Consider the following 22,227-nt stretch of genomic DNA (forward strand, 5'->3'; position numbering starts at 1 on the left):
ATGTAGTCATAGACATTAACTGGTTTCACTTTGTCACCAACTGCACATGACAAATATTGCGTTCGATTGAAATAGTTTTCTTGATCACATTACGGTACTTCATTAATACGTCACGACATGTAACAGAATTTTGACAGTGGAAAATCTATTACAGTATTTACTGACTTATGCCGACAAAAACACGTTAACCAATCGGGATACACACAGTTCCCTTCGAGCAAAATTTGTGTATACCTGTCGAGAAAGATTATTTGTTTGTTATAAGTCACAGAAAGGTACCACTTATCAGTTTTGTGCTTTCGTTACCTCAAGGTTGAGCACTGTCTCTTAGGATCTCCTTACCGAATGAATATCATTGCATTAAGTGCATTATGTTCACGGAAAAGCTGTAAACTGCGGGCATTCATGGAACATTTTTGAAGAAAGGTGCGTTTTTATGTATACCGTTTATAAATTTTCAAAATCGCAACAATTTCGTTTGGTAGAGAATAAAGCAAACAGATTAAATAAACTGCTAGTAATAAAGTATAAGCTCCAAAGACATAGCCACAGTGGAAACATTCGCACAGTGGCTGCTTATGTTTTCTTTCTTGTTAAGGAAAAATTGGGTTAGTTAAGGTCACACTTTGCATAAAATACGGTGCTGTTTAAGCCAATTCCTCTGCAGTTGTAACGGTAATGGGGCTGAAACTAGCTCGAAATAACTTCACCGTTGTTATGACTGTTTCAGTTTTATAAAAATGCTAATAGTTTTAAAGAAGTAACTGCGGAAAGGCTTTTAAATAAGCTTACAGTTTACAACTTGACTCCATTGAATACTGAGGATGGTAAGAAAATCTAAAGAAACCTATTAGAAATTAGAATAAAGATGAAAAAATGCACAGTGTTAAATTTAGTGATTCTACAGAAAATCGCGGTGAGGTACAAGAGGAAATCGAACAGATTGGTTTGAGGAAAACCAAACCTCCTGGGAATGTTATTTCTGTGCAGCCTTGTTTTGCATTACCCTTAGCTTATCAAAGACAAATATTCGACAGAATAGACCCACATTTGAACACTGACCTTCGCTTGCAGTTCTGCTTCTACATCGGATGGCTGAAGGTCGCGGAGGTGCTCATCAATCCGTTCGGTGAGGACGATGACGACATCGAGCTTAATTGGCTCATCGACAGGCACATCAAGGTGAGTCAGCTCCACGTTTAGTGTGTACTTCATCTTCAACATAGTTTTGAAGGCGCCACGGGTTGGCTGACCCTCCCGATTCCTTTCCTCTGGTTTGACATTATTTTCCTTCTGTGTTGTCTTTTGGAATGGAGATCGTCTTAACAGACTGATCTGTAGCGTAGCCAGAGTTCTGGGTGAGGTTGAAAGGTGACAATTTAGTTGTGGGATGGAGAGGCCAACACAGGTGGTGTAATGACAATTGCTATAATAAGTGTTATACTGTATCCAAACTAGATTTTGATGAGTAGTTTGTGTTCTCTCGTTTGACGACGTAAGGATCGAAACATTAGGTTGGTGCTTAAGTTAATAGTGTTTTCGATTTGCATGTTGTTATTCCGGTTGATATGGGTTTATTTATCGAGTCTCATTTTTTTTTATTTCTAGTTCACTGCTGCTATTTGAGTTTCCGTATTGTCATTTCGTCATTTGGAGTACTCAATGGAGCTGAGGACACTAGAAAATGGAGAGCCAATTGGAGAAATCGAAACATTTCCGACATATTCTTCTGTTTGAGTGCAACATAGGGTCGACAGCATCAGAGGCGGGCAGAAACAATTGCGCAATGTATGCGGATAATACTGTTGGATAGAGCACGGTAAGAAACTGGGTTTCCCGTTTTAAGGAGCATCGTTTCGATATTAGTGACTCATCACTTTCAAGAAGGCCTTCGGGGTTTGATGAAGATTGCTTAAAAGCATTAATCCACAATGATCCACCTCAGCGTACTCGAGAACTGACAAATGTGATGAATTGTGATCACCCCACTACCGCGCGACATTTGCATGCAATGGGGAAGGTTAAAAAATCGGATGTAAGGGTACTGCATACTCTAAGCCAAATTCACAAAAATCAGCGGATGGCCATATGTACATCCCTGCTTGCTCGTCGTCAAAAATGGTTCAAATGGCTCTGAGCACTATGAAACTTAACTTCTGAGGTCATCAGTCCCCTAGAACTTAGAACTACTTAAACCTAACTAACCTTAGGACACCACACATAATCCATGCCCGAGGCAGGATTAGAACCTGCGACCGTAGCGGTCGCGCGGTTCCAGACTGAAGCGCCTAGAACCGCACGGCTACACCGTCCGGCCGTCATCAATTGTCTCGTGACCAACACCGACCATTCCTACCCTATATCGTTATTGGTGACGAAATATGGTGTCTCTGTGCTAAAAAAAGAAAGGAATTGTTTAGTCAAGCAGATCAGCAACTCGGCGTACAAAGACCTGCGCGCATCCACAAAAGATTTTATGGAACTGGTGGAACAGTGACGGTTTGGTGCCTAAGAATTGCTTCCCCGACGTGCAACCATCACTGTTGACATTTATTGTCAATAACTGAGACGTCTTGCAGACGCAATCCAGGAACAACGACCAGGAAGACTGCGTGAAGTTATGCACGCTCGTATTCTGCTAGACTGACAAAAAAACACCATACAGGAGTTGTGTTTGGAAGTCAGTCCGTGCCCACCTTATTCACCTGATCTTGCGACCGCTGATTTCAACATTTTCCGCTCTCTGTCGAACAACCTTTAAGGAACTTCCTTTCCGGATGAAAATGCGCTCCGAACGTGGCTCGACGAGTTTTTTGCCTCAAAACTACGCGATTTCTACAATCACGGAATCGGAAAATTACGATAGCGTTGGCAGACTGTTGTAAATAGTGAAGGGGAATATGTTATTGATGACTGAAGTATCTGTTACGTGTGCCTGTTGCGTATATTAACCTTACGGAAAAACGCTACGAATTTATGCACCAATCCGATAAATATGTGGTATCGGCAGGTTCAGTATGTCCGAGGCTGCTTTAGTGGCACAAATCTGTGACTCTCATTGCGCATATCTTTTGTGCAAACACACACTACTGGTTGATGTTACTCGCCTTAAACAGTTACAGGAGTCACAAAAGATATTTCTGCAGCAACCGTAACAGCTTCTACTGCAAAAGGAAATTAAGTGGCAGTTTTGGATTGCATACGCTACGGGCTCATGACTCTACAAACTGGAAACCTCTTTGCCGGCCGGTGTGGCCGAGCGGTTCTAGGCGCTACAGTCTGGAACCGCACGACTGCTACGGTCGCTGGTTCGAATCCTCCTTGGGCATGGATGTGTGTGATGTCCTTAGGTTAGTTAGGTTTAAGTAGTTCTAAGTTCTAGGGGACTGATGACCTCAGAAGTTAAGTCCCATAGTGCTCAGAGCCATTTGAACCATTTGGAAACCTCTTTTGTCGTTCACTTCTCTGTATACCAATTGTAGTTCTTTACAGTTAACGACTTTGTCGAGTGCTTGTAGGGTAAAGTTCCGTGTTCGTTTTTGATGTGTATAATATTTTGTTTCCTAACAAAATAAGGTCCCGCAGAGACACTAGGAATTTCACTCGGTACACACATACATAGGCACACAGGCGACTGACGAGGAACTGTATGTACGGTTGTTAGTATGTGCGACACATGAAATATGCTGCCAGCTCCTGAAGATGTGCTATTTTTGAGCCATTATAGTACCATTAGGAGCTTTATTCTAGAGATTGAATTATGTACGAAATGTACTGTAATACCTAGTTTTGCTGAAAACTACTGCAAATCCACATAAAACTGTACTCCTAGAAGTGTAAAAGGCCGAAAATCTTTAAACTTTTAATAATGCCACTCTGAGGACTGGTAAGCGATGAAGGCAGATTAAAACATTAAAATGGATTAAAGGTTTGTAAAATTTTAAAATTGTATGATGAAGAGAAGACAGACCCAGTAACTGCCTTTCCACGCGACGCACTTAAGAGTCAGTGAGTCGCACATAGGTAGCTCATGTTTGATTCACACATTACATCATCTCACCGCATACACGGCTAAAGAGGAACTACATTTAATCTTGTTCGGATAAATTACTCCACAGACATGTATTATATCTCCTCAAAATCATTTCTTACATAACTTAAAACATAAATAACATCTCCCATTGAAAAGTGCAGTAGTGGTGCTTTTCCTTTTTTTAAAACATTTAATAATTGAAAGTTTAATTACACCAGAGAAAACGTAAATAGGCTGAATTGGGTGTATCGATGATTTGGTATCTTCATTTGCAGATTTATTTAGCGAGAGTATACGATTAAGTTGTGAAATCCACGAGAAATGTTGCAAGCTTCAGCAAACTTCTTCCTTCTTTAGTCGCTATGAAACACGTTCGCTTCTGGCCCCTTGTATTGTTTCTGCTCTCCCTGCGTGACGTACGTGATGTGCAACTTCTCGTCAAAAAGCAGCCTTTTTTATTCATTTTTTTATTAATTAGTGCGTTACACCATACAGCCAGCTTGTTCTTGTATAAGGCACAAAGGTATTATATCATTACTGTTAGGAAATTAGTACACACACACACACACACACACACACACACACACACACACACACACACACACACACACGTTCTAAGACAGAAAACTTATAGTTACAGACAGAGCAATAGAGTATAATCATTGTGAATTCAAGTGTTATACAACACTTTTGTATAGTCCCTTGACCGTAATGTTCTGGTGTTAGATGCGGTCAACTGCGGCAACAGTGAACATGTATCTCGCTTAGAAAACTCTGTGATCATTTCCGTAACAACGCCGTCAAGCAAGTTGGCAATGGATGACCTATCTTCAAGTTCTTGTAAAAGGATTGTAGTACTTCTTTGTAGCCGGCCGCGGTGGTCTAGCGGTTCTAGGCGCGCAGTCCGGAACCGCGCGACTGCTGCGGTCGCAGGTTCGAATCCTGCCTCGGGCATGGATGTGTGTGATGTCCTTAGGTTAGTTAGGTTTAAGTAGTTCTAAGTTCTAGGGGACTGATGACCACAGTTGTTAAGTCCCATAGCGCTCAGAGCCATTTGAACCATTTTTGAACTTCTTTGTAATCTGGGGCACCCAGAATAAAGTGATCAGCGTCCTCGATTTCCCCAGAAGACCAGAGAGGTGTGTCTGCGATGTGGAGCTGTGGATATGTTTACGGAAATATCAATGGGTGTGAAATCTTTTGGGACTTAACTGCTAAGGTCATCAGTCCCTAATGTTACATACTACTTAACCTAAATTATCCTAAGGACAAAGACACACACACCCATGCCCGAGGGAGAACTCGAACCTCCGCCGGGACCAGCCGCACAGTCCGTGACTGCAACACCTTAGACCGCTCGGCTAATCCTGCGCGGCGGAAATATCAATGGTTAAATGAGAGTAGTGTTAATGTAGCATTAGACATTGATTCGAAAGAATAGTTGTGTTTTTGCCTTGGCTTACAGTGCGCAGACTAACGGACATTTAACTGCATATCTTTTTCTCACAAAACGTGCTGGCCGGCATAGAGCTTCCTGCGCTGTATATTGGATCTGGAGGCTGATGATGGCAGGCAATGAGCGCTCGCAATGGTCTGTGTTGGGCGTGGGCACCTGTCGCGAATCTGTGTCAAGGTCACGGGCTGCGGCGTGCGACCTTCACCTCGAGGGGCCCACTAGCAGCTCCAGCGTCTGAATCGGCACCGCGCTTCCTCGCTTGACTGAACAACCGGAGAGTTTACCCGATGTTCAGTGGCGAAGGAATAGTGGCCAAAGACGTGGACTCTGCAGCGTATGCAACAGACACGTAAAAAACAGTAGATACCGGCGCGCAGGTTGATGCCTATTTCCTTGACACGTTCGATGATGTTCCACGCTGTCGCACAGTTAAAAAAATAATACGAGCATATGGAATTTCAGACGAGCCGTGTAATTGAGTTGGTAATTTCCTAGTAATTAGAACACACAATGTCATTCCTAAGGATGAGAAATCTTCAGCCGTTAACTCTAGCAGTACAAAACCATTTTCCATAATGCATATTACCGTGGGAGGGGGAGGGAGGAGGGGGGATACCTCATGCCCATCTCAAAAAAATTGAAAAACAAAGCAAAATTCGTTATTTGTTGTCGACTTATATCAAAAACATTATTTTTAAAGACGTACTGATGTATAAGCAGGGTCCAGAACCGAAAATATTGTTCAGCACAGCCGGCCGCGTTGGCCGAGCGGTTCTAGGCACTATAGTCTGGAACCGCGCGACCGCTACGGTCGCAGGTTCGAATCCTGCCTCGCGCATGGATGTGTGTGATATCCTTAGGTTAGTTAGGTTTAAGTAATTCTAAGTTCTAGGGGACTGATGACCTCAGACGTTAAGTCCCATAGTGCTCAGAGCTATTTGAACCATTTTTGTTCAGCACACACTTAGGAACATCGAAATTTGAGTTAAGTTTATTTCCATCTGGAAGGGGGCTGTGGGTACTTTACATCCACTGTAAAAAAATTAAAAATGTAACTTTCTTTAATTGTTGTTTTTTATTCACAAAGTACAGATGCGTAAGTAGATTCCTGAACCTGAAAATACTGAATATGACATTCACAAGGAAAGTGACCTTTACTTCTAAGACTTAAAATTTTTGGGTTAAATTTGACTGAAACGTATAAAACATTATAGAATCCCATAGAAGAATTCATTAAAAACAATAAATATTCTAGAAATATTTAAATTATAAAGTAACTGCGTAGATTACAGAGTTTTCAGAAAGTGGGCATAAAGTACCTCCCCCCCTCCCCCTCGGTGTTGCGGGGGTTAAAGTAACTCCTGTCTACTCCGCGTGTGTGTTATAGTACCATTCCTCTTTGCAGTTTATATAAATAAACTTAGTGGATAACGTCGGAAGTTTCATTATAGTTTTTGTGGAAGATGCTGTTGTTTAGAGAGAATTCGCAACGCTAGAAAGTTATAGCGAAATGCTGCAAAACCTACAGAAGATCGACGCATGGTGCGCCGCATTGGCAGTTAACTCTCAACATAAACAAACGTAACGCATTGCGTATAAATATGCAGATAGAATTATTATTGTCAGATAACATGACTGCACTTCAGCCAAATCGCTAAAATATCTATGAATATGTGTACAGACTGATTTAAAGTGGAACGGCCACATAAAACTAATTGCAGGAAAGGAAGGTGCCAGACTGAGATTCACTGGAAGGATTGTAAAGAAGTGTACCTCACCCACAGAGAAGATAGCTTACAAAACCGTCGTTCAAGCAATACCTGAATGTTTTTCGTCAGTCTGGGATTCGTACCATATGGACTGATAGAAGCGGTAGATAATATTCGTATAACAACAACACATTTCGTAAAGAGTTCATTTACTAACAAGGGAACTCCCCATCGCACCCCCCTCAGATTTAGTTATAAGTTGGCACAGTGGATAGGCCTTGATAAACCGAACACAGATCAATTGAGAAAACAGGAAGAAGTTGTGTGAAACTGTGAAAAAATAAGCAAAATATACAATCTGAGTAGCCCACGGGTCGCGTAGGCAACATCATGGACAAAGTGAGCTCAGGAGCGTCGTGGTCCCGTGGTAGCGTGAGCAGCTGCTCAACGAGAGGCCCTTGGTTCAAGTCTTCCCTCGAGTGAAAATTTTATTTTCTTTATTTTTGCATAGTTATTATCTGTCCGTTCGTTCATTGACGCCTTTGTGCACTGTAATAAGTTTAGTGTCTGTGTTTTGCGACCGCATCGCAAAACCGTGCGATTAGTAGACGAAAGGACGTGCCTCTCCAATGGGAATCGAAAACATTTCATCGCAAGGTCATAGGTCAACCGATTCCTCCACAGGAAAACACATCTGATATATTCTATATGACACTGGTGACGGCATGTGCGTCACATGACAGGAATATGTTGTCGACCCACCTAACTTGTACACTTGGCGAAGGGGTAAAAAGATTCTTCTACCTTGCCCGATTTAGGTTTTCTTGTGGATGTGATAATCACTCCCAAAAAAGTGATGAAAACATAAGAGTTTGTCACATTAACTGAAAATAAAAAATTAAACTTTTCACTCGATGGAAGATTTGAACCAAGGACCTTTCGTTCCGCAGCTGCTCACGTTGCCACGAGACCACGGCTCTCTTGTGTTCCCAATGTCCTTGACGTTGCCTATCTTCCCATGAACTACTCAGTTTGTATATTTTGCTTATTTTTTCACAATTCCACACAACTTCTTCTTCTTTTCTCAATTGATCTGTTTTCAGTTTTTCAAGGCCTACCCACTGTGCCAACTTATAACTAAACCTGAGGGGGGTGCGATGGGGAGGTTCCCTTGTAAGCGTGAAAGCGCCACGGGCAAATCTGCCAACCCCAGCGGCAGACGTTATTAGAGAGACGTTCTGCATCGTGGTGTGGTTTACTGTCACAATTTCGAAAGCGTGCATTCTCAGAAGAGTTAACTAATACACTACTGGCCATTAAAATTGCTATACCACGAAGATGAAGTGCTACAGACGCGAAATTTAACCGACAGGAAGAAGATGCTGTGATATGCAAATGATTAGCTTTCCAGAGCAATCACACAAGGTTGGCGCCGGTGGCGACACCTACAACGTGCTGACATGATGAAAGTTTCCAACCGATTTCTCATACACAAACAGCAGTTCACCGGCTTTGCCTGGTTAAATGTTATTGTGATGCCTCGTGTAAGGAGGAGAAATGCGTTACCATCACGTTTCCGACTTTGATAAAGGTCGGATTGTAGCCTGTCGCGACTGCGGTTTATCTTATCGCGACATTGCTGCTCGCGTTGGTCGAGATCCAATGACTGTTAGCAGAATATGGAATCGGTGGGTTCAGGAGGGTAATACGGAACGCCGCGCTTGATCCCAACGGCCTCGTATCAACTAGCAGTCGACATGACAGGCATCTTATCCGCATGGCTGTAACGGATCGTACAGCCACGTCTCGATCCCTGAGTCAACAGATGGGGACGTTTGCAAGACAACCACCATCTGCAGGAACAGTTCGACGACGTTTGCAGCAGCATGGACTATCAGCTCGGAGACCATGGCTGCGGTTACCCTTGACGCTGCATCTCAGACATGAGCGTCTGCGATGGTGTACTCGACGACGAACCTGGGTGCACGAAAGGCAAAACTTCATTTTTGCGGATGAATCCAGGTTCTTTTTACAGCATCATGATGGTCGCATCCGAGTTTGGCGACATCGCGGTGAACGCACATTGGAAGCGTGTATTCGTCATCGCCATACTGGCGTATCACCCGGCGTGATGGTATGGGGTGCCATTGGTTATACGTCTCCGTCACCTCTTGTTCGCATTGACGGCACTTTGAACAGTGGACGTTACATTTCAGATGTGTTACGACCCGTGGCTCTACCCTTCAATCGATCCAATCGAAACCCTACATTTCAGCAGGATAATGCACGACCGCATGTTGCAGGTCCTGTACGGGCCTTTCTGGATACACAAAATATTCAACTGCTGCCCTGGCCAACACATTCTTCAGATCTCTCGCCAATTGTAAACGTCTGGTCAATGGTGGCCGAACAACTGGCTCGTCACAATACGCCAGTCACTACTCTTGGTGAACGGTGGTATCGTGTTGAAGCTGCATGGGCAGCTGTACCTGTACACGCAATCCAAGCTCTGTTTGACTCAATGCCCAGGGGTATCAAGGCTATTATTGCGGCCAGAGGTGGTTGTTCTGGGTACTGATCTCTCAGGATCTATGCACCCAAATTGCGTGAAAATGTAATCACATGTCAATTCTAGCATAATATAGTTGTCCTCTGAATACGCTGTTATCATATGCATTTCTTCTTGGTGTAGCAATTTTAGTGGCCAACAGTGTATATTGCTCGCGCCAGCTTATATATTACGAAAAGACCATTAAGCTAAAATTAGAGAGATTCGAACTCTCACAGCGGCTTACCACCAATCGTTGTTCCTGTGGACTACTATGACTAGAACCGAGAAAAGCGGAAGTGACAATGACGCACAAAGTACCCTCCGCCAAACACCATAATGTGACTCGTACATTGTAAGTAATCTGTTTATGGGTTTAACCGTCCAGCACAGTGTCAGGCCACTCCACAAATCAAAGAATCGCTCTGACAGCGTGTGGAAGTGAGGTGCACAGACATAAGTTATCACTTGTGAAGAGCGTATTAAATAGACAACTACAGTGTGACCTCTCGGCATCATACAAATCGCAGGGCAGCCACTTTAATCAAGAAAAGGTGGGTCGTTTGTCGCCTTTCCCTGAATGTGAATGTTCTTCATGTCCCTCTCAATTCCGCTGTTGAGCAGGACGCGTCAGGTCACTAGGGGGAATCGAAGTTTCTGTATAGGTTTGCACGGGTAAGAGAAATGCATCCGCAACTGCATCCGTAAGCCTCCTCTCCGACCGCCGTTGCATTCCGTACAACAGCCAGGCATGTACTAAGTTCTTTAAGTACCCGCAACAAAGGGGAGTGGAGGGCAGACAACAAAAACGAGTATTGTCACGAGGAATAGCTGAGGATATTCCGAGAAGCTGACCTTAACCAATGGGCTGTTGAAATAAGCCAGGTGTTGTACGCTATACAAGGGCGCAACCGTGGAGAGGTAATTCATTCGGTTTACCGCAGGTCTGTCAACATGCTTCAACCTGACCTGAATTATCGTCTGCTACTATGGATTTCAGTGCTAATAATATCAAATTTTAGCTCATTTCGCTCTGCATCTAAAAGTGGTACAAAATATTTTTGTTCCTTATTTAGGTTTAAACCTTTCGCTGAGAAGAAACTTCGTATGTATTTCTTTAACATGGGGCAAATGGATCTCTTAATTTACGTTTCGTAAAATAAGAACGTAGAGGCCTGTCATGGCTGCACTTTAATAAAACATTGTGTGGTGTGCTGGTTGGTTGGTTCGTGGGATTAAAGGGACCAGACTGCCACAGTCATCGGTCCCTGTGTGGTGTGCTGCTTTTTGTTGTTGTTGTTGTTGTTGGTGGTGGTGGTGGTGGTGGTGGTGGTTTTCAGTCCGGAGACCGAGTACGCCTGCCCCCCCCCCCTTCCACACACACACACACACACACACACACACACTCTGCACTCCTTGATGTCACAGGATGTATCGTGTCACTTGATCCCTTCTTTTAGTCCAGTTGTGCCATATTTTTTTCCCCCAGTTCAATACAGACCCTCCTCATTAGTTATTCGATATACAGACCCTCCTCATTAGTTACTCGATTTATCCAATCAGTCTTCAGAATTACGCTGTAGCACGATATTTCAATAGCTTCAGTTCTCTTCCTGTCTGCACTGTCTGCAGCTCGTTGTGTAGCGGCTAGCGTTGCTGCCTCTGGATCACAGGGTCCCAGGTTCGATTGGGGATTTTCTCTGCCCAGAGACTGGGTGTTAGTGTTGTCCTCATCATTTCATCATCATAATTTCATCATCATCATTCATGACAGTGGCTAGAATGGACTGCGTAAAACTTGGACTGCGTAAAACTTGGACTGCGTAAAACTTGGACTGCGTAAAACTTGGACTGCGTAAAACTTGGACTGCGTAAAACTTGGACTGCGTAAAACTTGGACTGCGTAAAACTTGGACTGCGTAAAACTTGGACTGCGTAAAACTTGGACTGCGTAAAACTTGGAATGCGTAAAACTTGGACTGCGTAAAACTTGGACTGCGTAAAACTTGGACTGCGTAAAACTTGGACTGCGTAAAACTTGGACTGCGTAAAACTTGGACTGCGTAAAACTTGGACTGCGTAAAACTTGGACTGCGTAAAACTTGGACTGCGTAAAACTTGGACTGCGTAAAACTTGGGACTTTGTGCAAGCGCTTCTGACCACGCAGTTGAGCGCCCCACAAACCAAACATCATCACCTGTCTGCAGTCCTTTCGTCACTGTTTCACTTCTGTACAAAACTACACGTCAGACAGGTACCTTCAGACAAAGACCCAAATGGCTGTTTCAAATGGCTCTGAGCACTATGGAACTCAATTTCTGAGATCATTAGTCCCCTAGAACTTAGAACTAGTTAAACCTAACTAACCTAAGGACATCACAGACATCCACGCCCGAGGCAGGATTCGAACCTGCGACCGTAGCGGTCTCGCGGTTCCAGACTGCAGCGCCTAGAATCGCACGGCCACTTCGGCCGGCACAAAGACACATTTACAAGTTGTATATGCCAATTGCCGTCTTTAGCAACTGTAATAAAGGTCTTCAGAACAGACGCCTTTCGCTTTATTTTAAAGCATCTTCAGTGGTCACTGTGACAATATGGTTTTTTCTCTTACAATTTTGTTTGTTATGATCATTACTTAAATTCGTTGTTAACAAACGCCTTTTTTTTCAGAAATGGTTTTTCTTACTATAATGAGCCTGCACTTTATATTCTCTTTATTTCAGCCACCATCATTTATTTTTCTATAGTAAAACTCATCTACTGCATTTAGTGCCTCATTTTCTAATCTAATTTCTTCAACATCGCCTGATTTAATTAGACTACAGTCCATTACACTTGTTTTATTTTTGGTGATGTTCATCTTATAACCTCTTTTCAAGACACTGTCCATTCCGTACAACTGCTCATCCAAGTCTTTTGTCGTGTCTGACAAAAACACATTATTATTGGCAAATCTCTAAGTTTTTGAAACTTTGACGTGATATCATGTGGAAATAAATCAAGGATAACTGAGTTACGAATATTATTCTAATATTTTGATTGCTGTTTTTATTTTTTGCCATGGAACTTTACCCTCTTTCCAAATTTCCCTTTGGTTCTTTTACTGCTTACTCAATGTACAGATTGAATAACATCAGAGATAGGCTACATACAACCATGTCTGAAACCTCTGCTTCCTTTTCATGTTCTTCAGCTCTTATAACTTGCAGATACATTACAGAAATTATAGCATTATATCCTAGTTACTGAATCAGATTTAGTGAAATTTTGTGTCGTACATTTCCGCAACACTGGGAACTCAAATGAAGTTGTGGTACAATGCGTTACACATAGGATTTTGTTAAATGTTAGTAACATAGTTCGTTTGTCACATGTACGTCAATTCACCATGATAGTAAATCACGTCAGACTACTACACTTCCCACTACAACAAACATTGCTTCATGCAGTCGTATTCATTGATAGCAAGTAACACGAAAATCATATAATAACTTTGACGACATCTGTTGATATACCAGCGAATATCTGTCTGTATCCACACAAGTTTCTCTCCGTAAAATAACTTAGTGTTATTGCAGATATCTGCATATCTGAATATCTGACCATCCCTACACTGCGGTTTCGTACGGCGACTGCCACAGAATTAAAAGACCTTACAACAGCCTCTGGAGCTGCAACGTCCAACAGTAGTAGGAAACAGCTTGCAAGAAATAAGTTTCTGGCCCACGAATTCTGTGCCTCACGTAAGAAAGTAGCACTAGACATCTCTCCTTCATCTGTTCGTACGTCAACAGCAGTTACTAAGCTGAAGGTCTGTTTCGTTCGAAGACGAGTCAAAATTCCTTTTCACGAAAGATAATGGGCGTATAAATGGCTCTGAGCACTATGGGACTTAACATCGGAGGTCATCAGTCCCCTAGACTTGGAACTACTTAAATCTAACTAACCTAAGGACATCACACACATCCATGCGCAAGGCAGGATTCGAATCTGCCTCGGGCATGGATGTGTGTGATGTCCTTAGGTTAGTTAGGTTTAAGTAGTTCTAAGTCGAGGGGACTGATGACCTCAGATGTTAAGTTCAAAAATGGCTCTGAGCACTATGGGACTCAACTGCTGAGGTCATCAGTCCCCTAGAACTTAGAACTAGTTAAACCTAACTAACCTAAGGACATCACAAACGTCCATGCCCGAGGCAGGATTCGAACCTGCCACCGTAGCGTCAGATGTTAAGTCCCATAGTGCTTAGAGCCATTTGAACCATTTTTTGAGCCATAGTCACCATGTCTCCCAACGAGAGACCAGTTTGTTGATAACGTCACCGTCGAATGCTTGACGGAGCCACAATCCCACCTCTGCTTACACCGCCTGATCACTATCGGAGTGATGTCATCCAAGGTTTTCTTTAAGTATCGGTGACAGATGAGTATCAGATGGGGCCAAGTCGGTACTGTATGGAGACTGATCGATTACAGCGAACCAGCGACGTAGGGTTCTTGCAGATGTTGCACCACTCGTGTGTGGTCGGGCATTGTTATGCTGAAGGAGACGGCGCCAAAAGATTACGTTATGCATCTGGTGAAACATCGACGGTGTACTGCACTACGAATTGCTTCCCCGAGGTTAAACCATCAGTGCTGACATTTATTGTCAACATCTGAGATGTCTTGCAGACGCAGTCCATTAACCAGGAAGACTGCGTGAAGTGATGCTACTCCATGATAACGCTCGCCCGCATTCTGCTCGACTGACAAAAATACACTATACAGGAGTTGAGTTGGGAAGTCATTCCGCATCCACCTTATTCGTCTCATCTTGCACCCTCCGATTTTCACCTTTTCCGCTCTCTGTCGAAGAGCTTTCAACGCTCTTCCTTTCCAGATAAAAATACTCTCTAAACATTTCTCTCAAAACCATCTGATTTCTACAGTCTCGGAATCGAAAAGTTACCTCAGCGGTGGCAAACCGTTGTAAATAGTGAATGTAAATATACTGCTGATGAATAAAGTCTCTCCTGTGTGAACCTGACGACCCTCTGCACCACACCAACACATTCTGAATACAACGAAAGAATACACAGCTGGTTTCCCTTTCAGTAATCGCATTTAGTTATTGTTTGCTGATAAGATCACATTGTGCCTTATATAACGTCTACATGCGTGTGTCGGAAACAGACAATGGCAGGGTAGTTGACGTATCGTCCCGCGATATTGCTGCTCCCGTTGTTCGGGATCCTATGACTGGGATCCTATGACTGTTACGTGAATGTGGAATTTATGGGTTTAGGAGAGCCATACTAAACTCCTTGCAGGACCTCAACGGCTCGACGATTCTAGCGCCCGACAGTACAGACGTTGCTCGCTCGGCCGTACAGGATAACAAAGCCACGTCACGTACCTTGAAACAAAAGATGGCCTTGTTTACAACAATACAAGTATCCACTCGGGCAACACGCACTGTCAACACGGTGATCTCTGTTGCAGTTTCCCATGACGCGGCAGCAGAAAGAGTCGCGTCTGTAGCGGAGTGTCCATCGACAACACTCGACGCTACAGTGTCACCAGATATTCATTTGTGACTAGTCCCGATACATTACTGTACTGCATCCCTGTGTGGTGACTCACTGCAGAACAAACGTTGCCAATTGCATCCACCGTCGTCATACAGCCCTTGCACCTGGCTTAATGGTATGGTGTGCCACTGGATACATAACACACATCCGGTAAATGGTGCAGGAGGCGCTATATTCATAATTTATTATGGCTAGAGACAGTACCTATCTTCAAGGTTTCAACATGATATCGCAGGACCGCGTGTTCAGTGTGCTGCCATGACATACCTCGATGCAGAAGGTGCTATGCTATCGCCGTGGCTAGTACGTTCTTCTCATCTCGTACCTACTGTTCAGATGCAAGAATTAACCAGTGTACAGGCATAACTTTTTTTTGTTGTATGCTTACTTGTGGCGTCCTGGCGACCAACTCGCCCTCTGTATTCGAGTTGATATGATTGTTTTACACGTACTGAATTTGAGGCGTGACAGGATTTTCTTGTTGCATGAGATGAATGCGACCTTTCGTCTTGTAAGATTGCACTGATTTACTCGAGTGCATTCTGCATCGTTTCGCCAATAGGTCGGAGTGTGAGAGGTCACAAATAGCTGATTCGTGGTTTAGACGATTGACTCTTCATAATTTAATAGCCATGCCCTTAGTTCGTAAGCTGCATTTAACTGCATTTCTTCACTCTCAAGTTAAACCAGTTGAAGTGTAACTTCACTTTGTTGAATCATCACAGTTTCAGTGGGCAGCATGAAGCAGTCAGCAAAGAGCACTGCCTACGTATGACATGTTCCCATTATTTAAAAAAATAAGAAATAAATTCAGTTAAGGGTGGCAAAGCAGACTTCTATTATTGTCCTACTCGACTGACGAAAACTCGGTTAGTGCCTGTTGCACTATAAAAGTATCTTGCGGTATTACTGTTAAGCTTCAGGATCTGGTGCACATATTTTCGTAGTATATCGCATGCTTTCATCAGATACCATACTAGTTCACGAAAAACTGCATAGAACGCGTTCTCTATGTGCGGAAGAGACAACTCTATTGTCATATCCTCCTCTCAGTGCTATTCCAGTAACAGGTGCAAGTTCAAATGGTTCTGAGCACTATGGGACTTAACATCTGAGATCATCAGTCCCCTAGAACTTAGAACTACTTAAACCTAACTAACCTAAGGACATCACAAACATCCATGCCCGAGGCAGGATTCGAACCTGCGACCGTAGCAGTCGCGCGGTTCCGGACTGAAGTGCCTAGAACCGCTCGGCCACGCTGGCCGGCTAACAGGTATTAGTAACTCTGACCGCTTGCAAACCTATAAGATTTGTATACAATGCGTGTCTCAATTAGTACCGAAAGTGAGAAGGGTGAAAGTGTACGCGGAGAAGAGGGTGGAGTGGGAGGGGAGGGGGCACCGAATGATGAGCCATTTGTATGTTCTCGAACCAGCCCTGCTGCCAGTACTATTTGGACTGCGGTGCGACATGATGGGCGTGGGCAGTCCACGGTGCTAACAGCCTTGAAATCACGCACGCCAGTAGTCAAACACATCACTTGACCTTCGATGTAGCTTTTCGTTTTCGTCCTTGATGATAATGACACTGGGCGAGGTGGCGCCTTGGCTAAGACTCTGAGCTCATATTCGGGAGCTGTGGGGCTCGAAATCTCGTCTCGCTAACATGATATACACATTCCCGTAAACAGCATTACGTGAACAACATAACTTTACCTTTAACAGTGCCACTGTCGTGCTATACCTGTCCTTGTTTAGTGACATTTAGTACTCCGTCTCTAATGGCCGTGATGTCGATGAGACGTTGAGCTGCAACATATATTTATGAGTATGTTGCATTAAAGTGCCCTGTCATTAATACTACAGTGATACCCCTTACCAGAGTCTCAAATGCTGCGTCCCGGGTTCGATTCCCGGCGGGGTCGGGGATTTTCTCTGCCTCGTGATGACTGGGTGTTGTGTGCTGTCCTTAGGTTAGTTAGGTTTAAGTAGTTCTAAGTTCTAGGGGACTGATGACCATAGATATTAAGTCCCATAGTGCTCAGAGCCATTTGAACCATCAAATGCTGCAAGTCCACCATACTGCCGAATATATCTGTTCTGCTACAGTGGCATGGTTTACCGTTGCTTTTTGATGATGTCCACAACTACGTTGGCTTTGGTGGTTTTCCTGTTTCTATAGCTATTCTCTCTTCCCATTCTTATGATTTTCACTTACCCCTATCGCTACATTAATGTATTTATGAGTGTTCTGGAGGTCTCATCATGACAGTAATACTTTAAGAATGGAAGGAGTTAAATGTAATAAATAATGTATACAGTCGACTATTAGAAACTAAGTCTGTCAACAGGGTTAAGAGCAAAATACCTTTAAACTGTTATATATTATTTGTGTCTACAGGGGTTAAATTTAACGTAGTAGAATTAGCAGGAAAAGTTGCTACTAAAAATGCTGTAGGCAAAAAGTTAAGTTTTTATCTACGTCTTACGTTTTGCAAATATTTTCCAATGTTCTGCCTGTAAATGCTCCTTCACACTGGGATCGATACATTCCGTCATGCAAGATCTAAACCTAACAACTCAAGGTATCCAGAATCAATATTTCACTCAGCAGCGGAGTGTGTACTGTTTCGAACCTTCTTGTCAGATTAAAACTCTTTGTTGGACAGGGACTCGAATCCGGCACATTGATTTCCGTGGGCAGAACTCTTACTGCCTGGGAAATCTACGCACAACTCATGACCTCATAGCTTTCCGACGGCCAGTACCTCTAAGTGTCTTCGATCAGTGTCATTGGTTTCACCCATTGCATAAAAAATGAATATCTCTATTTTGAATACTATGTTGGTTGTTTCACCTCTTCACAAGTGATACTGTAATACATGCAACAATGATCCGTGACTTAATTTGTGTCACACCAGTCTGAAGGTAACCCAGATGGAGAAAGGAAGCCGACACATGAACTTACCAAAATCAGAGAAACACAACCTAGAAGAAACACAATAATTTACATTCTCTTAAACAAACGTTATTTTTAATAACTATCAGAAACTGAAAACGACTATCCCATTGAAGAATATGTAGGAAAAGATTGTGAAAATTTGGTTTGTACATTTATGACAATCGCTGCCTAAAGATAGTTATATATCAATCTTTCTTTGTCATACATCTCACAGAACCAGACTTTATCACAAAGACAATAGTACAAGGTCAATTGACACAATGACAATTACAAAAGGGGTATGCTACATAGAACTCTACGAAAACGAAGCTGAAGTAAAAACAAGAGAAAGCAGCTAAACAGAAACTAAACTACTGACATGCACGATATGTAATCAGAGGATCTAGCAGAGAGCAAGCATACAGGTCTCAGAAAGAAAACACATAGAACAAAATACAGAAGGACAACACAAACAAGAAGACCGCTTGTGCCTTCACTATTTCCGGTCGTAGCACCGTTCTGCCCTTCACCCTTGTCCATACTCTACTCCTTCGATTCCTCCACTCCTTCTTTTCCAGTTGAACTCCTCTTCCTCCTCGACTCTGGCCCCTACTAACTCTCTTTTTCCCCCAGTCCCTTCCGTGCTCTCCACTCTCTTATTGCCCCAGTTCCTTCTCTGTTCTCCTTTCTCCTCCCTCTCTCCTTCCCCGTCATTGCTCCTCCCTCCTGCTTCACTACTTTCGCATTTACTTTTCTGCCCTTTTCCTTCACCATTCTCCCCTTCCCTTTCACAGCTTCCCCCTTCTTCCCTACACCTTGTCCCTATCTCCCTTCAACCCTTCACTCTGTCTCTACTCTCTATCCACCCATTTGCCTTGTTGCCCACCTTCACCTCTCGCCTCTTCCCCCTCGACTCTGGCCCCTACTGACCTCTCCTTTTCCCCCAGTCCCTTTGTTCCCCCCTCTCTCCCCTGTCCCATTCATCATGTCACCTTCTCCTCTCTCCTATTCACTTTACCTCTCTCTACTCTATCTATTTCTTCCACCTCCCCTGTGCCTTTGGCAATATCCCTCTCCCTTCACGTTATCCTCCCCTCTTCCCTCTGCCCTTGTCCTCCCCTCTGCCCTTGTCCTCCCCTCTCCCCTCTGCCCTTGTCCTCCCCTCTCCCCTCTGCCCTTGTCCTCCCCTCTGCCCTTGTCCTCCCCTCTCCCCTCTGCCCTTGTCCTCCCCTCTCCCCTCTGCCCTTGTCCTCCCCTCTCTGCCCTTGTCCTCCCCTCTGCCCTTGTCCTCCCCTCTCCCCTCTGCCCTTGTCCTCCCCTCTCCCCTCTGCCCTTGTCCTCCCCTCTCCCCTCTGCCCTTGTCCTCCCCTCTCCCCTCTGCCCTTGTCCTCCCCTCTCCCCTCTGCCCTTGTCCTCCCCTCTCCCCTCTGCCCTTGTCCTGCCCTTGTACTCCCCTCTCCCCTCTGCCCTTGTCCTCCCCTCTCCCCTCTGACGTCCTCCCCACTGCAATTCCTTGTCCTCCCCTCTGCCCTTCACCATGCCCTCCCCTCTGCCCTTTACATTGTCCTCCCCTCTGCCCTTCACCTTGTCCGCCCCTCTGCCCTTTACATTGTCCTCCCCTCTCCCCTCTGCCCTTTACATTGTCCTCCCCTCTCCCCTCTGCCCTTTACATTGTCCTCCCCTCTCCCCTCTGCCCTTTACATTGTCCTCCCCTCTCCCCTCTGCCCTTTACATTGTCCTCCCCTCTCCCCTCTGCCCTTTACATTGTCCTCCCCTCTCCCCTCTGCCCTTCATCTTGTCCTCCCCTCTGCCCTTTACATTGTCCTTCCCTCTCCCCTCTGCCCTTCTCCTTGTCCTCCCCTCTGCCCTCCCCTCTCACCTCTGCCCTTTACCTTGTTGTCCCCTCTCACCTCTGCCCTTTGCCTTGTCCTCCCCTCTCACCTCTGCCCTTTGCCTTGTCCTCCCCTCTCACCTCTGCCCTTTACCTTGTCCTCCCCTCTCCCCTCTGCCCTTTACCTTGTCCTCCCCTCTCCCCTCTGCCCTTTACCTTGTCCTCCCCTCTGCCCTTTACCTTGTCCTCCCCTCTGCCCTTTACCTTGTCCTCCCCTCTGCCCTTCTCCTAGTCCACCCCTCTGCCCTCTGCCCTTCTCCTTGTCCTCCCCTCTGCCCTGTGTCGTCCCCTCTCCCCTTTACCTTGTCGTCCCCTCTCACCTCTGCCCTTCGTCTTGTCGTCCCCTCTCACCTCTGCCATTGCTTTGTCCTCCCCTCTCCCCTTTACCTTGTCCTCCCATCTGTTCTTCACTTTCTCTGCCGTAACATCCTTAACTCTTCAGCAGAAAAATACAACTAAATATTTTTTATTTGCTAGCAATTCGCGAAATCTTCCCTCTTCTCTACAGCTACTTACAAATGGAGATAAACATTTTTCTGCCCTGCTATAGTATCCTAACCACCTTGTCACAGTCTCTGAAATCGTTAGGAAGCTGTCATTTGAGCTGATGCCCAACAGTTGGAAATATCTGTTGTTACTCAACATGACATACATTAACTTTCAGTTTGGCAACGAAGTGCACCAAGCTCGGGCGTCACAAGTTAATGATGCTTAGAAAGTGAGATGAATTGTTAACAGTTGTTTTTGGGGAACAAAGTATGTTATTCAAGTGGAAGCCTATCATTCTTCTAAATGAAAAAAATGCACATTTCCCAATCTTTATATTGCCCTGGCGGTGACACGAGACCGTTAGGCATCGGCACACTTGTAGAGAAGGTGGAGACGCGTCCTCGTCGACAAACTGCCGCCGCCGCTCCTCCTCAAGGCAGCCCGGCGGCCGACGTGCCACGAGGGGAAATCTGGTGACAGCTGGGCGGGCATCCAGCGGCTCACGGCCGTGTTTACAGCTGGCGAAGCGGCGCGTGAGCCTTTTCGCTGATGCCAGCCGTTGGGGGCGTGCGAGGCTGCGACAGCGGCTGCTGCTGCCGCCCGTCTTGTGAAACGCGAACCGCTCATAACTGGGCATTGTCTGGCAGCCGACGCCGTGCCCCGCATGCGTCGGACGTCCGATCAGCCGCGGCTTCCCTGACCCACATGCGGCGGCACTTCACAGTACTGTGTGTGCCCTGCGTCGCATCATCCGAACCGGTGTCGTCATCTCTGTTCTGTTTCCGCTGTTGTAATAGGATGGGTATTTTCTTTAATTTACTGGCTTTCAGGAAGTTTCCAGACAACCATCTCAACAGTGGAATGTCCATCATGACGATACGAACATAAAAACAACACAACAGCCAATCCTCGAGCGGAGAAATCTTCGACCCGGCCGGGAATCTTACCAAGGCCCCTTCGGTGTGCAATTCAGCGCGCTGACCGCGCAGCTACCGAAGGGGGCCACGAGGAGTATTCGTATTGTTTCAACTATCACCACGAAAAAAAAATGCTGCGTCATGAAACTGGTTGATGATGTTAGTCCTTGTCTACATATTCACCCTTCCATGCCACAAATTTTTACCAACGATAGAGAATGGCAGAGACCCCGCTTTTAGAAGTCTGCATTATAGCTGATCACGAAAATTTCGACCTCGAAAATAGTGCCGTTGTCAGTATGGAAATGTTCAGCATGCACCGGCTTCTTCATACGAGGAAACAGGAATTAGTCACATGGTGGTCAAGGGAATATGGGGTGGAAGTAAAGTTTGAGAGCCGAAAAAAGTGATATGTCTCACTTTCTCTCATGCAGAATTAGGTGAGTCATTGTCGTGGAACAAAAGTTCATCCTTGGACAGCTTCCTGTGATCTCATCAGGAGATTTCGGTAATATGCTACTAACAAGATTTGCGCTTACGAGCATAATCTTGTTTACACCTCACATTGGCAGTCACAAAAAATAGCCATTCAGCATCAAATTCCCCGATAATGATTGAGTAGGCCTATATTCAGCTTCTTCGGCGGTAGTGAATTCACATGTATC

The 22,227-nt window shown here is 44.7% G+C and overlaps 1 protein-coding gene across 1 annotated transcript in view; it reads left to right on the forward strand.

Annotated features, from left to right (window-relative positions):
• The window catches only part of LOC124794954 (bestrophin-4), a 574,436-nt gene that overhangs the window by 515,604 nt on the left and 36,605 nt on the right, over positions 1 to 22,227 (forward strand). The window contains exon 7 of the mRNA XM_047258669.1: positions 1,075 to 1,182. Within this exon, the coding sequence (XP_047114625.1) occupies positions 1,075 to 1,182 (108 nt within the window). The remainder of the gene's footprint in view (positions 1 to 1,074; positions 1,183 to 22,227) is intronic.

The sequence above is a fragment of the Schistocerca piceifrons genome, chromosome 4 (genome assembly GCF_021461385.2).
Source record: "Schistocerca piceifrons isolate TAMUIC-IGC-003096 chromosome 4, iqSchPice1.1, whole genome shotgun sequence".
Taxonomy (NCBI): domain Eukaryota; kingdom Metazoa; phylum Arthropoda; class Insecta; order Orthoptera; family Acrididae; genus Schistocerca; species Schistocerca piceifrons.